The sequence below is a fragment of the Rhea pennata genome, chromosome 21, assembly GCF_028389875.1.
Source record: "Rhea pennata isolate bPtePen1 chromosome 21, bPtePen1.pri, whole genome shotgun sequence".
NCBI lineage: Eukaryota > Metazoa > Chordata > Aves > Rheiformes > Rheidae > Rhea > Rhea pennata.
The window spans coordinates 3,521,510-3,542,569 of NC_084683.1; the positions used below are offsets into that span (position 1 = coordinate 3,521,510).

The 21,060-nt window shown below is 51.4% G+C and overlaps 1 protein-coding gene across 1 annotated transcript; it reads right to left on the reverse strand.

The window, feature by feature from the left end:
• Window positions 1-565: 565 nt before the first annotated feature.
• LOC134149727 (transcriptional repressor CTCF-like) lies at window positions 566-10,561 on the reverse strand. The gene is made up of 7 exons (XM_062592935.1): window positions 9,772-10,561; window positions 9,376-9,459; window positions 8,347-8,480; window positions 5,971-6,091; window positions 5,028-5,177; window positions 3,399-3,559; window positions 566-577 (listed from the first exon to the last, which is right to left on the reverse strand). The coding sequence occupies exons 1-7, from the start codon at window positions 10,550-10,552 to the stop codon at window positions 566-568; spliced, it is 1,443 nt and encodes a 480-aa protein (XP_062448919.1). The 5' UTR covers window positions 10,553-10,561.
• Between the last annotated feature and the right edge of the window lie 10,499 nt (window positions 10,562-21,060).

Below are 21,060 nucleotides of genomic sequence, written 5' to 3' on the forward strand. Positions count from 1 at the left end.
CCCCGCATGGAAAGACAGCTGAGGGGATTCTTGGAAATGGCAGGATTTTGCCGTATATGGATCCCTAATTTTGGGCTGATAACTAAACCTTTATATGCAGCCCTAAAGGGTCCAGGAGAATGGTTAGAGTGGACCCCAGAATGTCTTACTAGTTTCAATGAAATAAAAAAGAAATTGATGGAAGCTCCAGCACTGGGACTCCCAGATATGGCTAAACCCTTTCAATTGTATGTTCATGAGTGACAGCAGGTGGCCTCAGGAATAATGACCCAAATGCTCGGGAGCTGGAAAAGTCCAGTGGCATATTTTTCTAAACAATTAGACGAAGTAAGTAAAGGATGGCCGGCCTGCCTCCGGGCTATGGCAGCCACCATCTTATTAATACAAGAGGCCCGCAAATTGACTCTGGGACAGCCCTTAACTGTTTTTGTACCACATGCAGTATCAGCAATTTTAAATCAAAAGGGGCATCATTGGATTTCCCCGAGCAGACTGGTAAAATACCATGCTGTGTTATTGGAACAAGGAGATATTACCTTAAAGGTGGTTTCGACCTTAAACCCTGCTACTCTGCTACCTGGTGAAGAGCAAAAAGAGTTACAGCATGACTGTTTGGCCACTATAGAGCATGTATACTCTAGCCGGCCTGATTTAAAGGATGAACCTTTGCAGAACCCAGATGTGGAACTATATACAGATGGTAGCAGCTTTGTACAGAATGGAGAGAGAAAGGCTGGATATGCAGTGGTGACTCAATGGAAAGAAGTAGAAGCTAAACCATTGCCACAAAACACCTCAGCACAAAAGGTTGAAATCATTGCCCTTATCTGAGCCCTTGAAATCGGAAAGGGCCAAAGAGTAAATATATACACTGACTCAAAGTATGCTTTTGGGGTAGTTCACGCTCATGGAGCGATTTGGAAAGAACGAGGGCTCTTAAATTCTCAAGGAAATAATATAAAGTATGGGCAAGAGATATTGTTACAAGCAATAATGGAACCTGAAGAAGTAGCTATAATGCATTGCAAAGCCCACCAGACGGGAAATAGTGAAGTGGCACAAGGAAACAGGAGAGCAGATGCGGCAGCCAAAAAGGCAGCACTAGCAGGACAGGTGATTGGGGCTTTATTACCCAGTAGAAAAATACAAATGAGACCTCCTGAATATTCAGACAAAGAAAATCAATTGGCAGAAAGGCTAAAATGTACGAAAAATGCTGAAGGGTGGTGGGTCACCCCAAACGGACAAGTTTTAACTACAGCCAAAATGATGGAAGTGCTCCTCAAGAGACTGCATGAAGAAACTCACATGGGAGCAGATGCTACGATAAGCAGCGTAAAAAGATATGCTGTGGGATCAAAGATGCTATCAAATGCTGACCTTATTGTAAAAAGATGCCCCACCTGTTGTGCAAATAACCCCAAAATTCAGAAGAAACCACCTATGGGAGAACTAAGAAGAGGATTAACCCCAGGAGAACACTGGCAGATAGATTTCTCTGAATTGCCTAAATGTGGTCGGTTTCAAGATTTACTTGTTTTGGTAGATACTTTTTCTGGTTGGCCAGAAGCCTTCCCATGCTCCACCAATTGTGCAAAAGAAGTAATTAAAATTTTACTAAAAGAGATAATTCCTCAATTTGGTATTCCTGAAGATATATCCTCAGATAATGGACCTAATTTTATTTCAGAGGTGGTTCAAGGAACATCCAAATTTTTACAGATGAAATGGGAATTACACACTCCATGGAGACCCCAGTCTAGCAGTAAGATAGAAAGAATGAACCAAACACTTAAAAGACATATTTCAAAACTGTGTCAGGAAAACCATCTTAAATGGGTAGGTGTATATAGATGTATATATCTATACAGAATGGCCTTGATGAGAATAAGAATAACCCCAAGAATAAAAGAGGGAATAAGCCCTTTGAAATACTTTATGGGAAACCTTACCCAATTAATGAAATAGGGGTATGAAGTGATCAAATGCATGTAAGAGGGGAAGAAATGTTGAGAGAGTATTTATTGTCTTTGTCTCGGGTACTAACATCTTTACATAGGTACCTTAATCAACGTACCCCCCTTCCATTGGATTCCCCTGTGCATGACTTCAAGCCTGGGGATCTAGTTTATATTCGGACATGGAAAGAAGAACCACTAAGAGAAAAGTGGAAAGGACCTTACCTTACCTGCTGCTTCTGACAACTCATACTGCAGTAAAGGTGGAGGGAATAAGTTCCAAGACCCACTATTCCCGAATACAGAAGGCACCTTTGAATGACTCGTGGACTGCCGCACCCACAAGATATCTCTCAGGATAAGAATACAGAAGTGATGAATTGCACTTGGAAAATTGAACTCTTTTATATGGAAATAGAGTGCTCTTAGTGTTATTAGGTGTTATTTTGCATTCTGATAGCATTGTTAATAATAGAACTGATTTATAAGAATATTGATTTGTTTAATTTAATTTGTTTGCTATAGAGTTAAGATGGAAAATGAGGACACTGTTAATTTTGTTATGCATGCTCATTGGTACAACTAACCTGATTTTGTAGCTTATATGGGCCTTCAGAAAAAGTGACTCAGATTACTGCTTGCTTCTCTATTCCCCAAATCTCCCGGATTACCCATGCCATGGGAAATACTTAAAATTAACTTAACATCCATGTAAGAATAATTGAAGCTGTTTAAATGAGATATGCTAGATAAGTGATATTAATAAGTCTCAAAGGGGGGAATTGTTAGAGAAATACTGTGAGAAAATCCTCGCAAATAGTTAAAAAGACTCAAGGACAAGGGGGAGAGAAAAACAGTACTGCAAAGGATAACCAGCTCCGGCTAAAGAACCTTGATGAAACCACAGCGCTTTGAAGATTGCGAGGGGTAGGTAAGACAAAAACAGCAGAATAACCCAGAAGTGACCTTAGGTTCATTAAGGCTTATTAACATATTAAACTTCACATCCCTAAATGAATAATGAGATGGAAATGACATGATAATGATGTTACTGTCTCTTCTTTGCTTCCTATGCTAATTAACAAGAATGTGAAAGCGCAAGCACAGAGCGATTACCTGAGGTAATGAAACTGTAACCAATAGAAAGATTTGTATAAAATACTTCCTTCCTACGTCCATCCTCCAAGCAACTCTAGCTCTTTGTCAACCGATATGCCAAGGTTGTGACTTAACTCCCTTAAAAGATACTCTCCACAGGGGAGCACTTCAGCAGAAAGCAAAAGCCACTGAACTCTCCCATACCCTTTAAATAAATAAATAAAAGTCAGAGAGCTAACACTGATTTTGAAAGTTGGTCAAACTTAACAGATAAGATTTCTTAGCTTACGTGTTTAGCTCCTGTTCTAATGCTCTTAAGGGCTGTCAGTCCCACCAGCTTACCTTCCTGCATGCATAATCACACTGGTCACACTTGAAGCGCTTCTCATTCTTGTGAGACTTTTGATGCTGTTTGAGGGCATATCGCTCATGAAACACAGCATCACAGTATCGACACTTCTTGCCCTGCTCAATGTAGGAATGCTGCTTTTGCAAATGGAGACCTAGGAATGCAAGAACCAGAGCCTTTAATCACATCACGGCTATCCAAGGGTGAAAGAGCCTGGTATACAATCTCTCAGTGTCTTTCCCTCGGTATACTCTTGAGTTGATAAAGTGTTTGATGATATACCACATAACTTATATTCAAAATTCACTATCTGTAAAATACAGCAGGATTCTTAGACTGTTAGTGTGTAGACTATTTCAAAAATCCATCTCAAAAACATAGCAGCCAGATCACTGATGCCCAGGACTGCTTCGGACAATCTGTAAGGATTCTCTCGGAAGACAGAGCAACATAAATTTTTGCTACTGAAGTTCATGCAACAGATGAAGTAAAGTCAAGGTAAAACACAGCACTGTCCTCAAGACACTTAAGACCACTCTGAATTGCCTGAATACAGTCAGAAGCCAGGTAATACATTGGGAAACAGGATTTTTTGCAGGATCAGAAGTCAAAGTGACAGGACTAGAGGGTAACAGGGGTACCAACAGCTAACCCCTATCAGAGGTTTTAATCACTTTAAAATCCTCCAAATATGAGCATATTGCACCTGCACAAGGTAGCCTGCTGTAGCTTGAACAATCCTTATGAAAAAAAAAATCTTCACAGCTATTCTGTTTTTTCCTGTTATAGATCAGTACTTGTTTGCTTCATAGACACTTGGTGTCATCGTCTCAACGTGTCCTTCATTGTAGCACTTTACATCTGTTTGTTATGAAGGAGAACCTACCTTCCCGTTATTTGGTTGATATTTTGCTTATAGACAGAATTATGCCAAATCTCAGCCTTTTCTTCACTGAGAAAGATTATCTTCAATTGCTCTGGGAGTAGTACTATTTTTCACCTTCTTGTATATCATAAAAGAGAGCTTGCCTGCTAGAATCATGGGGAACTGCTCACCAGGTCAACACTCTCCTACTGCAAGGACTCAGGGCTTTTGTGACAACTCAGTCTCTCCTATTCTGTCTGTGGCACACAGATCCACTTTCTGAAAAACGAAATCGTTTAGGCTAATTCAAGCCTTTCAGCTTGATGAAGATATATCTGGGTGATAATTAATGGCCTCCAATACATAGGAGGTCACGCCAAATGACCTTCCAATTTCTCGGACCTTAAGTCGTACAGTTAAAATATTTGTCTAAGTTCAATAAATGCCTCGCACCTATGGACATGAAAATAACTTGCCTTGGATGCTTGAAAAACATGCTGCATTTTCAAATAGTGAAAAGAAATTGAAAGTGCTGTTCTCATACCATGCAGCAGTTACTGTAAGCTAAAAGGCTAAAAGTATGTATTACCAGCCACACTTCTAAGCCTGTGCTTCATTTTGTGCAGTTACTGGATTTACTAGGCTAAAGCGGGGGGAAGACAGCTGATGGGTTACATGAACTCTAATTTTGGGAAGGCATGTTTTGTGTAGCCTTCTGTAGTAACTTCGCTAATGGCCATGTTGCCAAGATACATACCCAAGTCCCTCTTTCTTGCTCTAACAGTATCACAGTGAGGACAGTGAAATTTGGCCACATTCTCCGTATGTTTCTGTAAAATGTGCATCTTCATGGTACCACTCTGAGTGAAGCGAGCATGGCAGATGTAACATTCATATGGCTTCTCTCCTACAGTAACGGAAGGAGAAAAGTAGCACAAGCACTTTTATTAACAAGAAATCTAATCAAAAAGCCCTAAAATAAAATAACTCCCCAGAAACCAGCAAACAGCTCAATGATGTTTCTTTCTCTAGAAGTTTTAGTTCCCGTAAATATCTTTCTACAACACAAAGACAAAACAAATTCACTCTTGAGCAAATGAGTTAATTATTAGTCCTTACAATGAGAAACACATTCAAGACCTACATGCAAGATGCTGGAACACTGTGAACATCAAATCTGAGATTTTCTTTTGAATGCTCATGCATACAAGCACAGTTCTGTCATTAAATTTTAGCAGCCTCATCAGTTTAGCACTCCAGCAGTGTTCCATGCTAGAAAAAAAAGTCCTATTTCTATCACAGAAAAGACTAAGGATCTTCACAAACTGCATCCAGACACTGTTGCAATTACACTCAAGAATGAAACTAAAAATGGCTATAACCTTCAGTGGGAAGTAAAACATCAATAAAGAAGATATTGCTCATCTTCATACTGATAAAGGGCCTGTATTCTGTCACCTCACAGTGAAGGCAAAAATCAGAATCCTCTAGCACATTTCTCAGAGCAATTACTAGTGTCAGTTTATGAATTTATTAATGTTGATAAACAGTGCATTCTCTTCAGCTACAGACTTCATGATAATTTTACACTAAACTTGAATACTTCATTTTGCTGACTCCGAGCATGAGCACCATTATGCACTGTCCAAGCACTCAGACACCAGCACACAGACAGCGTGCTAAAAGCATGACATCAGTACCAGAGTGGGTCCTCATGTGCCCCTTCAGCGTGTAAGTATCCCTGCTGGCATAGCTGCACAAGCTGCACTGGAACGGACGCTCTCCAGTGTGAGAGCGAATGTGGCGTTTCAATTTGCTAACCTGAAAGCCAAGAGCAAGACTGGAGTTAGTAAGCATGAATAGGTAAGATTTCCAAAGTAAAGGAAATCAGTCAAAAATTTTGTTACAGTAACATTTTGTTTCAGTAGCAAGGTTAAAAATAATACAACCAACCAACCAACCAGTTTCAGTGCCAGTCTTGCACTGCCATGTAACCACTCATACTCCCTTTCCCACTCTGTTCCACCTCCCAGCTTTATTCCTAGTCTTGCTCCTACATTCAAAGCAGCCAGATTTTGTCTCCTGCACTCACCTTACTGGCATCAACCATCTCAACGTCAGAGGATAAGCTAAAATTTGAAAGCATCCTGGACAGACACAGAGAAAAAGCATTCCAGGAAAGCATGCACCCAGGAACACTGCAGATGTTCTTCCACAGGGTGCCTCCTGGGATGCCCTCCAGTTACTTTCAGGAAGAACATAAATCAGTAACTCAATAAAAAAGCCCTAGTCCTGCAATCAAGGTGACTTAATCCCTTTGCGCTCCTGCCATTATCTAGGAGGCATGAACATAGCTTAAAAATTAGCAGACATGAACGGAAAGCGTTTTCTGCTTCAGTAAGAGCAAGCTGCACCAACTGCTGTCTATAAAACCCTGCAACCAGCTCACATAGGACCAACTTGTTTATTCTTTCCTAATTCATGCACTGCAACACAACGCATTCATCACTTCAGACCTCAGGGCCTGGAATTACAACACCGCAGTCACAGCTCAAAGTTTTGTTTGTTTGTTTGTTTAATAAATAAATAGATAAAACTTAAAACACCCACAAACCTCCACAGCATTCCCCCCTCAAAAAATAAACCCCAAAACATACACACACAAACTGAAACACCCACACCCAGAAAACTCAATAAATAAATAAATAAAAGAAGATTAAGCACCCAATTCAACATCTCCACTGTAACCTTCCTCCACTGCACAGATCACTTTTTAAAAATTTTGCTCGTGACCTTGCTCAGATTTCCTATCCCCACCTTGCAATGTAGTTTTTATTACATTTTAAAAGCTGTCCTGCAGCACAAGCAATAGTGCTGCTTAGGGCACAGGGTAGAACATTCAAGTAAGCTTTATTTGCTCAAGCAAATTAGATAACCTCTTAGAATTAGCAAAGCTGTTTTTCACTAATTTGGGAAAGCGCCATTCATTTTGGCAGCAGTCACTTTATCAACAGATATGTAAGATGCAAAGTGCACATTTTAAAATTGGAGAGCATCTCTAGTCTTAAAGTACATTCTACTCAGCAGATACCTGCCTCCTTCAACTCCTTTACTCATCTTAAAGGACTGCTCTTTTTAAAAACAATGAAAACTACAGTCTCCAAAGAGGAAATGGAAATGATCTAGGGTTTCGGTGCACAAATATCCTCAAATAGGTTTCCCATCAACTGAGGAAACCCTATCACTTGCTTCCAAAAAAACAGACCTAATTCATTCAGAAAGCAGCTGTGCAGACGACCTCGGAGTGCTAGTGGACAACAAGCTGACCATGGGCCACCAATGTGCCCTGGTGGCCAGGAAGGCCAATGGTCTCCTGGGGTGCATTAGGAAGAGTGTTGCCAGCAGGTCGAGGGAGGTGGACCTGCCCCTCCACTCAGCCCTGGGGAGACTCATCTTGAGTACTGTGTCCAGTTCTGGGCTCCCCAGTACAAGAGAGACACGGAGCTACTGGAGAGAGTCCAGCGTAGGGCTACGAGGATGATCAGAGGGCTGCAGCATCTGCTCTCTGAGGAATGGCTGAGAGCTGGGCCTGTTTAGCCTGGAGAAGAGAAGCTTGAGGGGGGATCTTATCAGTGTGTATAAGTATCAGAAGGGAGGGCATCAAGAGGATGGGGACAAACTCTTCTCAGTTGTCCCACACAACAGCACAAGAGGCAATGGGGCAAAAACTGAAGCACAGAAAGTTCCGCCTGAACGTGAGGAGGAATTTCTTCACTGTGAGAGTGACAGAGCAGTGGAAGAGGTTACCCAGAGAGGTTGTGGAGTCTCCTTCTCTGGAGATATTCAAAGCCCACCTGGATGCAATCCTGTCTTACATGCTCTAGGTGACCCTGCTTGAGCAGGGGGGTTGGACTAGATGATCTCCAGAGGTCCCTTCCAACCTCACTGATTCTGTAATTCATAACCCATTTACTCAGAGGCTTTTCAAAAATGGTCAAGGAGGAAAGTTTGTAACAGATGATGAATAAGACTTGAAGCACACAAGCATGTACTTGGCACTGTGACAATTAACATACCTCCACACTAGCATAATCACACACTGAACATTTGAACGGTTTCTCGTGGGTGTGTTTGTAGCGGCGATGCCGAACCAACTCTCCACTGGTCACAAAGGCCATGTCGCAATCCGGGCACTTGTGAGGGCGTGTACCTAATCATTTGCAGGAAAATAGGAAGATGGGGACATTCAGATTTAGTGGCAAAAAATATGACACAGCTTCTCCCTCTCCACCCCCCCCACCATGAATCAGCAATGTTCCTTTTGTTCTGAAAGATTAGATTACAGCAGCAAATGGCACGCAGGCGTCATAGCCTTTGTATGAACAGCCAATGGACGGAAGATACTGCTAGAGAGTGTACATCCCTTCAACGAGGGAAACAAACTCCCTTATTTTCTTATCACTTGGCTATTTGCAAATTTCAAACCATTCAGTTAGATAATGCAGAGGTATGAAAAGAAAGCTAAGAACATGAATTACACTTTTTTGGCAGAAGGGTCAAAAGAACATTGTTTAAATTTGATGACAGTTACGAAATTACTCCTATATTAAGTTTTATAACAGAAACTTAAGTGAGGAACAACAGAAACATGCTTTCATTCCTACATGTTTTACTGGTCCAGTTTATAACCTATTCCCTGTTTTGTTTTTCTGCTCCATCTGCCTTCTGTTTAGCTCCAATCTCACCTTATTTTTCCATAGGAAGCAATGGCAGCACAAACCTCAGAACACAGCAAACTGAGGGCCCTAATAACACCCAAGACAAACAGAATGTCTTCTACAGCTTTAAGTAACTTCGGATCAGTCCCAGAGTTCGTTTTTGTATCTATGTACAGAATGAGCTTTGCACCTAACATGGTCAGGTGAAAAATTGCTCTCACAGGGGAAGAAAAAAAAATAATAAAGAAAGAGAGCAGCATTGCATAGTTACTTCCTTTCCAGCTTGTCCCATAGAGGAAATCTGACAGATTCAGATAGACCCAACTTGCCTATAGAATAAAGACAGAGTAGATTCCATTAGAAGAATGTACACAAAGGTCTGAGTACCTGTGTGAGTGTTGAGGTGCTTCCTCAGTAATGTGACTGTCTGAAAAGCTCTGCCCCCCCAAAAACTAATTATACCACTGGTTCCTGATGTAAAACTTTATGGTACACAATAATCTCTTGAATACGCATTACAGCAAAAAGCAGAACCTTTTCAACTGTAGTGATATGGGAATACTAATACCACAGCATCACACAAGGCAAATGAGCTCCTTTGCAAACCTACAGACAGGAGAGAGCAGGTTTGCCCAGAAAACAGAGCTGAGAGCTCTTATACAAAACGGTAAGTGACACTGAGCATGCCTGCTTTACTCCCATTTGCATCTACTCAATCACTTCAACTGTATTGCAAGGTGCAGTCACAACCAGTGCAGTTTAGAAATCCGCTTACAAACCCACCTTTCCTTTTGATTTTTGTTGGTTTAGGTGGCTTCATGTTACCCACTACTTTTTCTGCATTGACCTCAGACAACAAACCCCCCTGGTGCTCCTCTTCAACGTCATACACAGAGACATCCACATCTTCGCCTTCCTCAGTGTAGCGTAGCTTACTCTTTTGGTTTTTCTTTGTTTTTTTGGCTGGTGGCTGATAGTCTGGATCTTTTTGCCAATTAGGATCTTCTTGGGGCTGAAGTTCACCTTGTTCCAGCGTCTCCACCTCACCATTTGCACCCACTTTCACTACCTGGAAGCCTTCTGGTAAAGGGGGAGTGTGACAGATCATGGGCTCTCCCTCTTGCAGGCCTCCTTTGGAAACCTCATTTTCATATGCTCCCTGAAGTTCTTCCACAGAAGTGGTGGCAACAGGTACAGTCACTGGAACTGGTACTTGGACCAGCTGAAGCTCACCAAGATTTATAGGCTGCTCTTCCATATTAACAACCTGAGGTGTTATGATCTGTGTGTCATCCACTGTAGCCTCCGTTTCCTGAGGCACTGCACCTTCCATTACTTCAGTCTTCATTTGAAGAAGTGTTGGATCCAACTGTTCCATCATAACCATCTGCACACCACTGTTGACATCCTGAACTACTTCACCCCCATCTGCTTGGTTTGGTGGTATACGACAAGCATCGTCCTCCTGCCCAGCTTCACGGCGTCTTTCATAGGTTTTTCTCTCTTTTCCCTTAATAAAAGTTTCTGATTCTTCCACAATAGCTTCAACTGCCTCACCTTCCATTTCACCTTCTTGCTGTTAAAAAAACAAGCAAACAAAAAAAAAGCAGAAGAGAGAATATTGCACATCATCTAATGTAATAATGTGCCATAATAATGGCACACACCCCACAGACGGACAAGTGGCCTAACCGAAAACCATCAGCTCAACAGCAACAGCATACTGCAGCCAGTTTTAAGAAAACAAATCCAAAACTGTAAGCATTAGTCTCTGCTAGCGTATTGTCGCTGTAAATCAAGGTGATCACAGAATCCTGCCTGGAGTGAAACAGCCGCTGTACCAGTTTCATGGAAAGGAAGGAAAGCAAGGAAGAGAGATTAAGGGATATGTATGTTTCTCCTTCTCAAGGACTGCAAATTGCTAAGGCAAGTGATACTGCACGATTACTCCTTATTACCAATCTATGTAAAATAAATAAGCTGAATATCAGAAGCAGTCCTGTGCTATAATCACATTATTTTTATGTCATTAGAAATCTTACCTGTAAAAAAGCTGACTCTGTAAAGCACAATATAAATCTGGACCCCCCCAAAAAAAAACAACCTCCCCCAACGACCGCACTCAAACAAAAAAAAACTTAGTCTGAGAATAGTGATTTCCCCCCCTCAGGAAAAAGCTTTGAGAATGCAAAGCAAGAATTTAAGTCTTCAAAGTTACTCTAAATTAAGTTCATATTTCATGTAAAACTCCAGCTTCAAACAACTATTTCCTCTATGTTTAGACTTCTCTGAACAACACTTGATTGGCATCTTCTCAAAAAAAAAAAAAGAAAAGAAAAATAAAAAAAAGAAAAAAGAAGAAAAAGAAGAAAAAAGAAAGAAAAAAAAAACAAGGATAAGTAAATTTCTTGGGAGTATCCTGAGCTTCATTCCTGTTTCCATTTATGGGCACTGCCTTGCCCTTGAAGGCAGAACACAGAATGAACTTGAGCACCGTGCCCTCTGTGGGTCGAAGGAGCCCCAGGATGCAGACAAGGCTCAGTTAAAATTTTATTTCAATCTAAATGGTCTGGACTCAGAGCTACACGACTCTAGTGATTCAACAATTTTCTGGACCCTGTGTGTCTATTGGGTGCTTGCACACTGGGTAACAGAATGCAGTTTGGGGACAACACAGGGATAACTACAAATAGCATGAACATGGGCTGGGGAAGCTCTAGGGTGAAGGAGTAGCCCTCCCAGGGCAGGCTCATTCCCCCATGGACAGGGGGCTGCGTGGGGTAGGGCTGCTCACAACTCCTGCTCACCCCCAGGACACTTCCCAGGGGCTTCTCAGCAGGTAGCTCCAGGCAGGGATGACACCAAAGGCAAGGAGCTTCCCCACGTCTCTGCTTTCAGGTCCCTGCTGCTGGGGTGGGGGGAAGGGAGAGGAGCTGCCAAGCCTGGACAAGAGTCTGAGACTCCAAAGCTGATGGAGAGACCAGCAGGTCTGTAGGGAAGCTCACAAAGTTCCTTCCCCGACATGCACAGCCCCAGCAGCACCTTTGCTGGCCCCAGCAGGATCTGTCCCCGCTACCCCGAGCACCTGCCAACACGCAGATGCCCCTCAACACTGCCTCGCTGCTGGGAGGTGTCTGTGGGGCAGAGCTGAGCACACAAGGCTGTGACGGGCCTGTGGGTCATTGCTCTCCTGAGGAAATGTCACCTTCAGACCCTCGACTGTCTCTGGGGAGGTGTACCGAGGGGCTGTGAGCGCCCTCCAGAAGGGCACAGCTCTTCCACAGCCGCTTTGCCGCGATACCTGAGAGCCTGGCTCTGGCCACAGCCATCAGGAGCCTCTGCACATCCTGCTCCTCACAGTGCCCACAGCCGGGCTGGGCTCAGAGAGGAGCTGGCTCCAGGGTGCTGGTGCCTCCTGCCTCCAGCCTGGAGACACCACAAGCACCGCTGCACTCGCGGCCTCTCCTCACAGCTGGGATGGCGCTGAAAAATGGCCACCACAGCCGGCACTGAGCCATGGGGCTGTTAGGAGAAAGGGTGCAAGAGCCGGGGGCTGCCGGGGGCCGGAGGTGGCCCAGGCCGGGCCGGGCCTTCCCCAGCCGCTGCTGCCACACAGCCGGGCTGCGGCGGCTCCGGCTGCCCCCGCGCGCACAGCCGCTCACCTTACCCAGCCCGCGGCCCTCGGCCCCGGCGCGGCAGCTCCCGGCGCTGCGGCTAAAGGCTCCGGGCGGCCCCGGGCCGAGAGACACTGCCCCGCGGCAGCAGCCACCTCTCACCCCCACTCCCCCGCAGGGCCCGGGTAGCGCGGCACCCGCCCGCCCCGCCCCTTCCTGCCCTCCTCTGGGCCACTGCACATGCTCTGCCCTGACCGGCCACGACCCTGCACTCTTTGCAACGCCCCTCCCCTCTCCTCAGGGCCCCCTCGCCTGGCCCCGCCCCCGCAGACGGGGCTGCCCGAAGCGACCATGGAGGAGCTGGAGCTGCTGGCGGAGGCCTACCGTGACCTGCTGCCGCTGGGTGGGGACTGGGGGCACTGGGGGGGACTGGGAGGGACTGGGGGGACTGGGGGGACAGGGAGGGACTGGAGGGCTGGGGGGTACTGGGGGGGTACTGGGAGGGACTGAGGGGCTGGGAGGTACTGGGGGGTACTGGTCTGGGGGGGACTGGGAGAGACTGGGGGACTGGGGGAGTCAGGAAGGACTGGGAGGGACTGGGGTGACTGGGGGGGACTGGGGGGCACTGAGGGGAATGGGAGAACTGGACTGGGAGGGACTGGGGGCGACTGGGGGGTACTGGGAGAGACTGGGGGGACTGGACTGGGGGGACTGGGAGGGACTCAGGTGGACTGGGGGGACTGGGAGACTCTGGACTAGGGGGGACTGTGGGGACTGGGAGGGACTGGGGGGTACTAGGGGGTACTGGACTGGGGGGACTAGGGGGGAGTGGGGGACACTGAGGGGAATGGGAGAACTGGACTTGAGGGACTGGGGGCGACTGGGTGCACTGGGAGAGACTGGGAGGACTGAACCGGGGGGAATGGGGGGGCCTTGGGGGGACTGGCCTGGGGGGATTGGGAGGGACTGGGGGGGACTGTGAGGACTGGGAGGGACTGGGGGGAACTGGGGGGGACTGGGGGGCCACTGAGGGGAATGGGAGAACTGGACTGGGAGGGACTCGGGGGACTGGGGGCGACTGGGGGGTAGTGGGAGAGACTGTGGGGACTGGAGTGGGGGGAGTGGGAGGGACTGGGGGGGACTGGGGGTACTAGGGGGTACTGGACTGTGGGGACTGGGGGGGCTGGAGGGGATTTGGGGGACACTGAGGGGAATGGGAGAACTGGACTGGGAGGGACTGGGGGTGACTGGGGGGACTGGGAGAGACTGGGGGGACTGAACCAGGGGAAATGGGGGGGACTGGGAGAGACTGGGGGGACTGGCCTGGGGGGACTGGAAGGGACTGGGGGGGACTGTGGGGACTGGGAGGGACTGGGGGGAAGTGGGAGGGACTGGCCTGGGGGGACTGGGGTCACTGAGGGGAATGGGAGAACTGGACTGGGAGGGACTGGGGGGACTGGGGGATACTGGGAGAGACTGGGGGGACTGGACTAGGAGGATTTGGGGGGGACTGAGAGGGCCTGGAGGGGAGTGGGGGGACTGGGATGGACTGGGAGGGACTGGGAGGGACTGGCCTGAGGGGACTGGGGTCACTGAGGGGAATGGGAGAACTGGACTGGGAGGGACTGGGGGGACTGGGAGCAACTGGGGGGAGTGGGAGAGACTGGGGGGACTGAACTGGGGAGAATGGGTGGGACTGGGAGGGACTGGGGAGACTGGGAGGGACTGGGGAGACTGAGGGGACTGGACTGGGCCGACTGGGGGGCCTGGGGGGGGATTGGAGGGACTGGGGGGGACTTGGATGACTGGAGGGACTTGGGGGGACTGCGGGGACTGGGGGGACTGTGGGAACTGGGAGGGACTGGACTGTGGGGACTGGGGGGGACTGGTGGGACTTGAGGGGACTGGGCTGGGGGGACTGGAGGGACTGGGGGGACTGAGAGGGACTGGGGGGCACTGAGGGGAAAGGGAGAACTGGACTGGGATGGACTGGGGGCAACTGGGGTTACTGGGAGAGACTGGGGGATTGGGGGGGACTGGGGGCACTGAGGGGAATGGGAGAACTGGACTGGGATGGACTGGGGGCAACTGGGGGGTACTGGGAGAGACTGCGGGGACTGGGAGGGACTGGGGGGACTGGGGGGGACTGGGAAGATAGGGAGGGACTAGGGTGGACTGGGGGGCACTGAGGGGAACGGGAGGACTGGACTGGAGGGACAGGGGGACGGGGGGGACTGGACTGGGGGGAATGGGGGCAACTGGGAGGTACTGGGAGAGACTGGGGGGACTGGGAATAATGGGGGCATGGGGAGGACTAGGGGGCACTGGGAGGGCCTGGGGGGCACTTTTGGGGCAGGGGGACACTGGGAGGGGTCACTGCGGCGGTGTGTGCGTGCGGGGGGCACTTAGGGGGCAGCAGCCCCACAGCACCGCCCGGCCCCACAGTGGAGGAGATTCCCGAGGAGGTGGCGCTGCCCCCGGCCCCCGGTGAGCACTTGGGGGGCACTTGGGGGGCTGGTGGGGGACCTGGGGTTCAGCGGGGCATGTGGGGGCTAGGGGTGCTTGGGGGGCAGCCGCTGAGCCTGTCTCTGCCCCACAGAGCTGAGAACCCCGGAGGGGCCCGTCCTGCCCCCGCCACCCCCCAACGTACGTATAGGGCTGCAGGGGAACTTGTGGGGTGTGTGGGGCTGGGGGGATGTGTGGGCTTGGGGAGGGGCTGGGGGAGAGGTGTAGGGCGGTGGAGGAACTGTGGGGCTGGGGGGATGTATGGGCCGGGGGGGGGCTGGGGTAGGACGTGTGGGGCGGGGGAGGACGTGTGGGGCACAGAGGGGTGTGTGGGCCTGGGGGGAGGTGTGGGGGGCGCAGAGAAATGTGTGGGGCTGACGGGGAATATGTGGGGCATGGAGAGACACGTGGGGCTGGGGGTGTGTGGGAGGGTGGAGGGGGACGTGTAGGGCGTGGAGGGACGTGTGGGGCCGTCCCAGGCCCTCCCCCCTTGGCACCGCCCGCCCCGTGACTTCTGGCCCCAGCTGCCCCCTGAGACACTGCGAGAGCAAGTGCAGCGGCTCCAGGGCCACTGCCGCCCCCGATGAGCGGGGCCCAGGTGTCCATGGGAGGGGCCCAGGCGTCCGGGGGAAGGGCCCAGGCATCCGGGGAAGGGGGCCCAGGCGTCTGGGGAAAGGGGCCCAGGCATCCGGGCGAGGGGCCCAGGCATCCGGCCGCCCCCAGGTGCCGTGTGAGGCGCTCGAGCCCAGCATCCCGGCGCTGCCATCCTCGAGTGAGTGACCCCAGCGGCGCTGTGGGGCAGGGAGGAGGCTGTGGGGTGAGCATGGGAACCGGGTGGGGGGAGGTGGGTGCTGGTCACCGTGGGGCAGTTGTGGGTCGCCGTGGAGCGTTTGAGGGTTATTGTGGGTCACTGTGGGGCAGTTGTGGGTCACTGTGGGGCAGTTGCAGTTGCCGTGGGGCAGTTGGGGGTTATTGTGGGTCACTGTGGGGCGGTTGTGGGTTGCTGTGGGGCAGTTGTGGGTCGCCGTGGGGCATTTGAGGATTATTGTGGGTTGCTGTGGGGGAGTTGTGGGTCACCATGGGGCAGTTGTGGATTACTCTGGGGTGGTTGAGGGTGGTTGTGGGTCACTGTGGGGTGGTTGTGGGTCACAGGGAAGTTGGGGGGTCACTGTGGGGCAGTTGCAGTCACCTTAGGGTGGTTGTGGGTTGCTGTGAGGTGGTTGAGGGCAGTTGGGGGTCGCCGTGGGGCGGTTGGGGGTGATGGTGGGTCACCATGGTGCAATCGCAGTCTCCGTGGGGTGGTTGTGGGTCACCGTGGGACAGTAGCACTTGCCATAGGGCAGTTGGAGGGTCACCATGGGGCAGTTGAGGGTCACCGTGGGGTGGCTGGGGGTTGCCGTAGGGCGGTTAGGGGTCGCTGTGGGGCAGTTGGGGGTCGCCATGGGGCAGCCGCGGCCTCTCCCCAGAGATTTCCCTGGAGGTGACGGAGGAGGAGCTGCGGTGAGTGGGGACCCGCGTGTGGGGCGAGGGGCACGCGTGCGGGGCAGGGATGCGTGTGGGACTGGGGACCTGTGTGTGGGGCTGGAGACACACGTGTGTGGGCTAGGGACACGTGTGGGGCTGGGGACACGTGTGTGGGGTGGGGACGCATGTGGGGCAGGGATATGTGTGGGGTGGGGACACACGTGTGTGGGGCAGGGATGTATGTGGGGCTGGGGAGACACGTGTGGGGCTGGAGACATTGTGTGGGGCTGGGGACACACACGTGTGGGGTGGGGACGTGTGTGTGGGGCTGGGGACCCACGCATGTGGGGCTGCCAACCCATGCGTGTGGGGCTGGGGACCCACGTGTGTGGGGCAGGGGACTGGCATGTGGGGCTGCCGACCCACACGTGTGGGGCTGGGGACCCACGTGTGTGGGGCAGTGCTAACCCCCCCCACCCCCGCAGCCCCCCCAAGCGCCTCCTGCTCCCCTGGCGCTGCCCAAGGGGCCCGAACCCAAACTGCCGCCCGTGCCCCCTCACCATCACCGCCTAGCTGCAGAGGTGCCCGGACGCCTGGGCCCCCTCTCCCAGACACCTGGGCCCCTCCTGCCCGGACGCCTGGGCGCCTCCTAGAGGCCTTGACCCCTCCCGGATGCCTGGGCCCTCCCGGACGCCTGGGCCCCTCCCCGCAGGCTGGTGCTGGCGGAGCTCTCGCGCATGGGCCAGTCGGACCTAGTGTCGCTGCTGCCCCCCGGGGCCTCATCAGCCGCCTCTTCAGCCTGCTGCTGGGTGAGTGGCACCGTGGCGCTGACCCACACGGGTGTCCCCCCCTCCCCGCACGCGTGTCCCTGCCCTGCACGCGTGTCCCTGCCCCACACGCAGAGCTCCACGGCACCGGCGTGCTGCAGCTGGAGCAGGCCCGGCCCCACGGCCCCATTGCCGTGGGGCTGGGGCCCCACTTCCCAACACCGGTGGCAGCGCCCTGAGAGGGGCTCAGCCCCACGGACATGCCAGCCCCACGGACACGCCATGGACACACCAACGCCATCCCCACGGACGCACGGGGATCGGCCACATGGTTCCTCAGGGGCCTCCTGGTGTCGGGACCAGTTCCTGCCGGCAACAGCGTGATGTCACCGTGGGGCCCAATTTCCCCCCCCTACACACAGATGACATCAGCATGACATCACTGGGGGGAGGAGGGCAAAGGACCTGAACCGCGGAGGGGATGTGTGTGGGGTGGTGTCCGGTTGTACTTGGGGGGAGCATCCAGCTGTGCTTCACAGGTGTTTCATGGTATCTGCCTGTACTTTGTGGGGGTTTGGGGGTACCTGGGGGATGGGTGTTGGGGGTGTCTGGTTGTACTTTGCGGGTGTTTGGGGCTGCATTTGGGGGTTTCTGACCCTGCTTTGCAGGGGTCTGGCTGTACTTAGGGGGCCTGGGGCTGGACTTCGGGGTATCTGTTGGGGGCATGCGGATGTAATTTGGGGCGGTATTGGGGGGCGTCTGGTTTTTCCTCTAGGGGTGTTTGGCTGTCATTAGGGGTGCGGGACTGTGGATGGAGGTGTCTGCCTGTACTTTGAGGGTGTTCGGTTGTACTCTGGGGGTGTCTGGAGGCATCTGGCTGTACTCCGGGGCCATGGGGCTGTACTCTGGGGTCGTCCAGCTGTATGTGGGGGTGCCCAGCTGTACTTTGGGGGCGCAGGGCTGTACTTGGGGACGCACACATGCACGCACATGGGGCGTCCGGCTGTCCAGCGGGGGTCACTCCCGCAGCAGCGCCAACACCGCTGGGCCCAGCTGGGGGGGGGGTGCCGCCATCAGCCGCCGCGACCCACAGCGCCCCCCAACAACACCCCCGCTGGACCCCCCAACCGCCCAGGTACCACAAATACCCCCAAACCGCCTTGTCACCCCAGCTACACCCTCAAATACACCCCCAAACCACCTTGTCACCTCAAATACCCCCCAAATTACCTTGTCACCCCAGCTACACCCTCAAATACCCCCCAAACCCCTTTGTCACCCCCAAATAACCCCCAAACCGCTTTGTCACCCCAGCTACACCCTCAAATACCCCCTAAAAGCATGTTGTCACCCCAAATACCCCCCCCTGCTCCTATAATACCGCCCCCAAATACCTGTCCTGGGGGTATATACAGCCGCACAGGGACAAATGCAACCCCCCCCCCAGCCTGTCCAGAGACCCCCCAAATACCCACTTGGGGCCCCCCCCAGGACTCCAACATCCCCCCCGACCCCGAATGACCCCTGGGGACGCCCAAATACCCCCCAGGACCCCTAATACCCCCCTGGGATCCCCAAATGCCCCACCAAGGACCCGAAATGCCCCCTGGGACCCCCAATATCCCCCTAGGACCCCAAATACCCCCCCAGAGACCCCAAGTCCCCCCAGCCCCCTCCCGGGACTCTAATTCCCTCCCCCAGGCCCCCCCCAGGCCCCAATTCCCCCCTAAGTACTCCCCCCGGGATCCCCTCCCAGGGCCCCCTCGCAGGACCCCAATCCTCTCCCAGGCCCCCCCGGACCCCAATCCCCCCCCAGACCCCCCCCCTGGCCCCCAATCCTCTTTCAGGCCCCCCCTGGACCCCAATTCCCCCCCCAGGGCCCCCCCGGGCCCCTCCCTGGGACCCCAACCCCCCTGTTGTCCCAAAATCTGGGTTCTGTTACCCGGTGTTCAAGCAACTAACAGACACACAGAGTCGAGATATTTGTTTATTTCATTTCTGCGCAGAGATGGGTGTGAGGTGGTAAATCCACAAAGCTAGCACACCTTCTCCCCCTCTCATTCTTGATTTATACACACTTTTCAGGGAGTATTTTATACAAATCTTTCTATTGGTTACAGTTTCATTACCTCAGGTAATCGCTCTGCGCTTGTGCTTTCACATTGTTGGTAATTAGCATAGGAAGCGAAGAAGAGGCGGTAACATCATTATCATGTCATTTCCATCTCATTATTCATTTAGAGGTGTGAAGTTTAATATGTTAATAAGCCTTAATGAACCTATGGTCACTTCTGGGTTATTCTGCTGTTTTTGTCTTACCTACCCCTCGCAATCTTCAAAGCGCTGTGGTTTCATCAAGGTTCTTTAGCCGGAGCTGGTTATCCTTTGCAGTACTGTTTTTCTCTCCCCCTTGTCCTTGAGTCTTGTTAACTATTTGCAAGGTTTCGCTCACAGTATTTCTCTAACAGCCTCAGTGAGTGACCCTGCAATGCTCGGATGCTGCCTGCTGTCCGGAGTTGTGAGGCTGCTGCTGCGTGAGGGTGTAAGAGGCCAGTGTGAGGCTGTTGTGCGATGTTTGGGAGCGTGCACTGAGTTTGGGCTGTTTGCCTTGCAGGCCAGTGGCAGACCTGCGTCAGGTGCTAGTGGTTGTGCGGTGAGCTGAGAAGCAGCGGCTGCTGGGCCAGTGGGGTGATGTTGTTGTTGTTTGCATCTCTTGATTGCGTAGTGCCGGAGTGCCTCTGAGGCGAGCGCTGTTGCGCAGGCTGCTGGTGGTGGCTGTGCGGTGGCTTGTGCGTGCGTGCGTGACAGGCCAATGCTGTGGCCACTGGTGGTGGTGGTGGTTGGGAAGTGCCTTGTGCCTGCGTGCGTGACAGGCCGGTGCTACGGTCAGGCTTGTGAGATGCCTTGTGGCTGAGCGGCGTGCAAGCCAGTGGCAGGGCCATGTCTGCTGTTTGTGGCTCTGAGGTGACTTGGGCGTCAGTCGCTTGGAGGCCAGGGGTTTCAGCCCAGCTGGGCACGCTTTCACAATTGCTGCAGGCTAAAGACCAAAGCTCCGTTCTGATCACTGCTGGTTAGTGTAAAGTACTTGCATCATCTCGTGTTCTTCAGCTGTTTGTCCATATGGATTTGCTGTGACTTGAAAAGCTGATGAGTGTTAAGAAAAAGGAGAAGCAGGATCCCTGCAGGGTGTGCACATGAAACCATATGTCAGTATTTCTGGGTATCTGGTGCCCCCTGCAGACTGCTGCTGCCCACAAGAAACATAGAGACTATCAAGGCTGCACATTAGTAAGTGACCCTAGTCCAAGCAGACTGAAAAAAGAGAGGAACATCTTTTTCTCAAAGAAGTAGTGCAGTATACTAGAAAAGGCCGTAACAGTAAAAGCGAGTATTCTCTAAAATAATAATAATTACGTGTCTTGTATTTCTGAAGTCTAATAAAGACTGATAGCTACGTTTCATGTTATGTATATATGCCCATGTATTTCAGAAACGAATGCGCAAGGCTATGTTTAGACAGCTGGTAGTGACATGATACGAAATGTACGGAGTTCAAAAGATAGCTTTAAGAGGTCCTATTAGTTGGTCTGAGAGGCCGACAGATAAAATGAGAAAATGTGGATGTCTCCTATCAGCCCTGGGATTGGAATTAGAATTTGATCACAAGCTTCATAAGATGATTGGGTGGATGCTGGGTTGTTGGGGCAGGAGAGAAGAGAGGA

Excerpts from the sequence above, each read along its gene's own strand:
- LOC134149727 (XM_062592935.1), bottom strand. The coding sequence starts at position 10,552 with ATGGAAGGTGAGGCAGTTGAAGCTATTGTGGAAGAATCAGAAACTTTT. Across the intron at positions 6,092-8,346 it reads GTGATTATGCTAGTGTGGAG|GTTAGCAAATTGAAACGCCA; the intron begins GTATGTTAATTG and ends CTTGGCTTTCAG. Across the intron at positions 3,560-5,027 it reads AGCAAGAAAGAGGGACTTGG|GTCTCCATTTGCAAAAGCAG; the intron begins GTATGTATCTTG and ends TTGCATTCCTAG.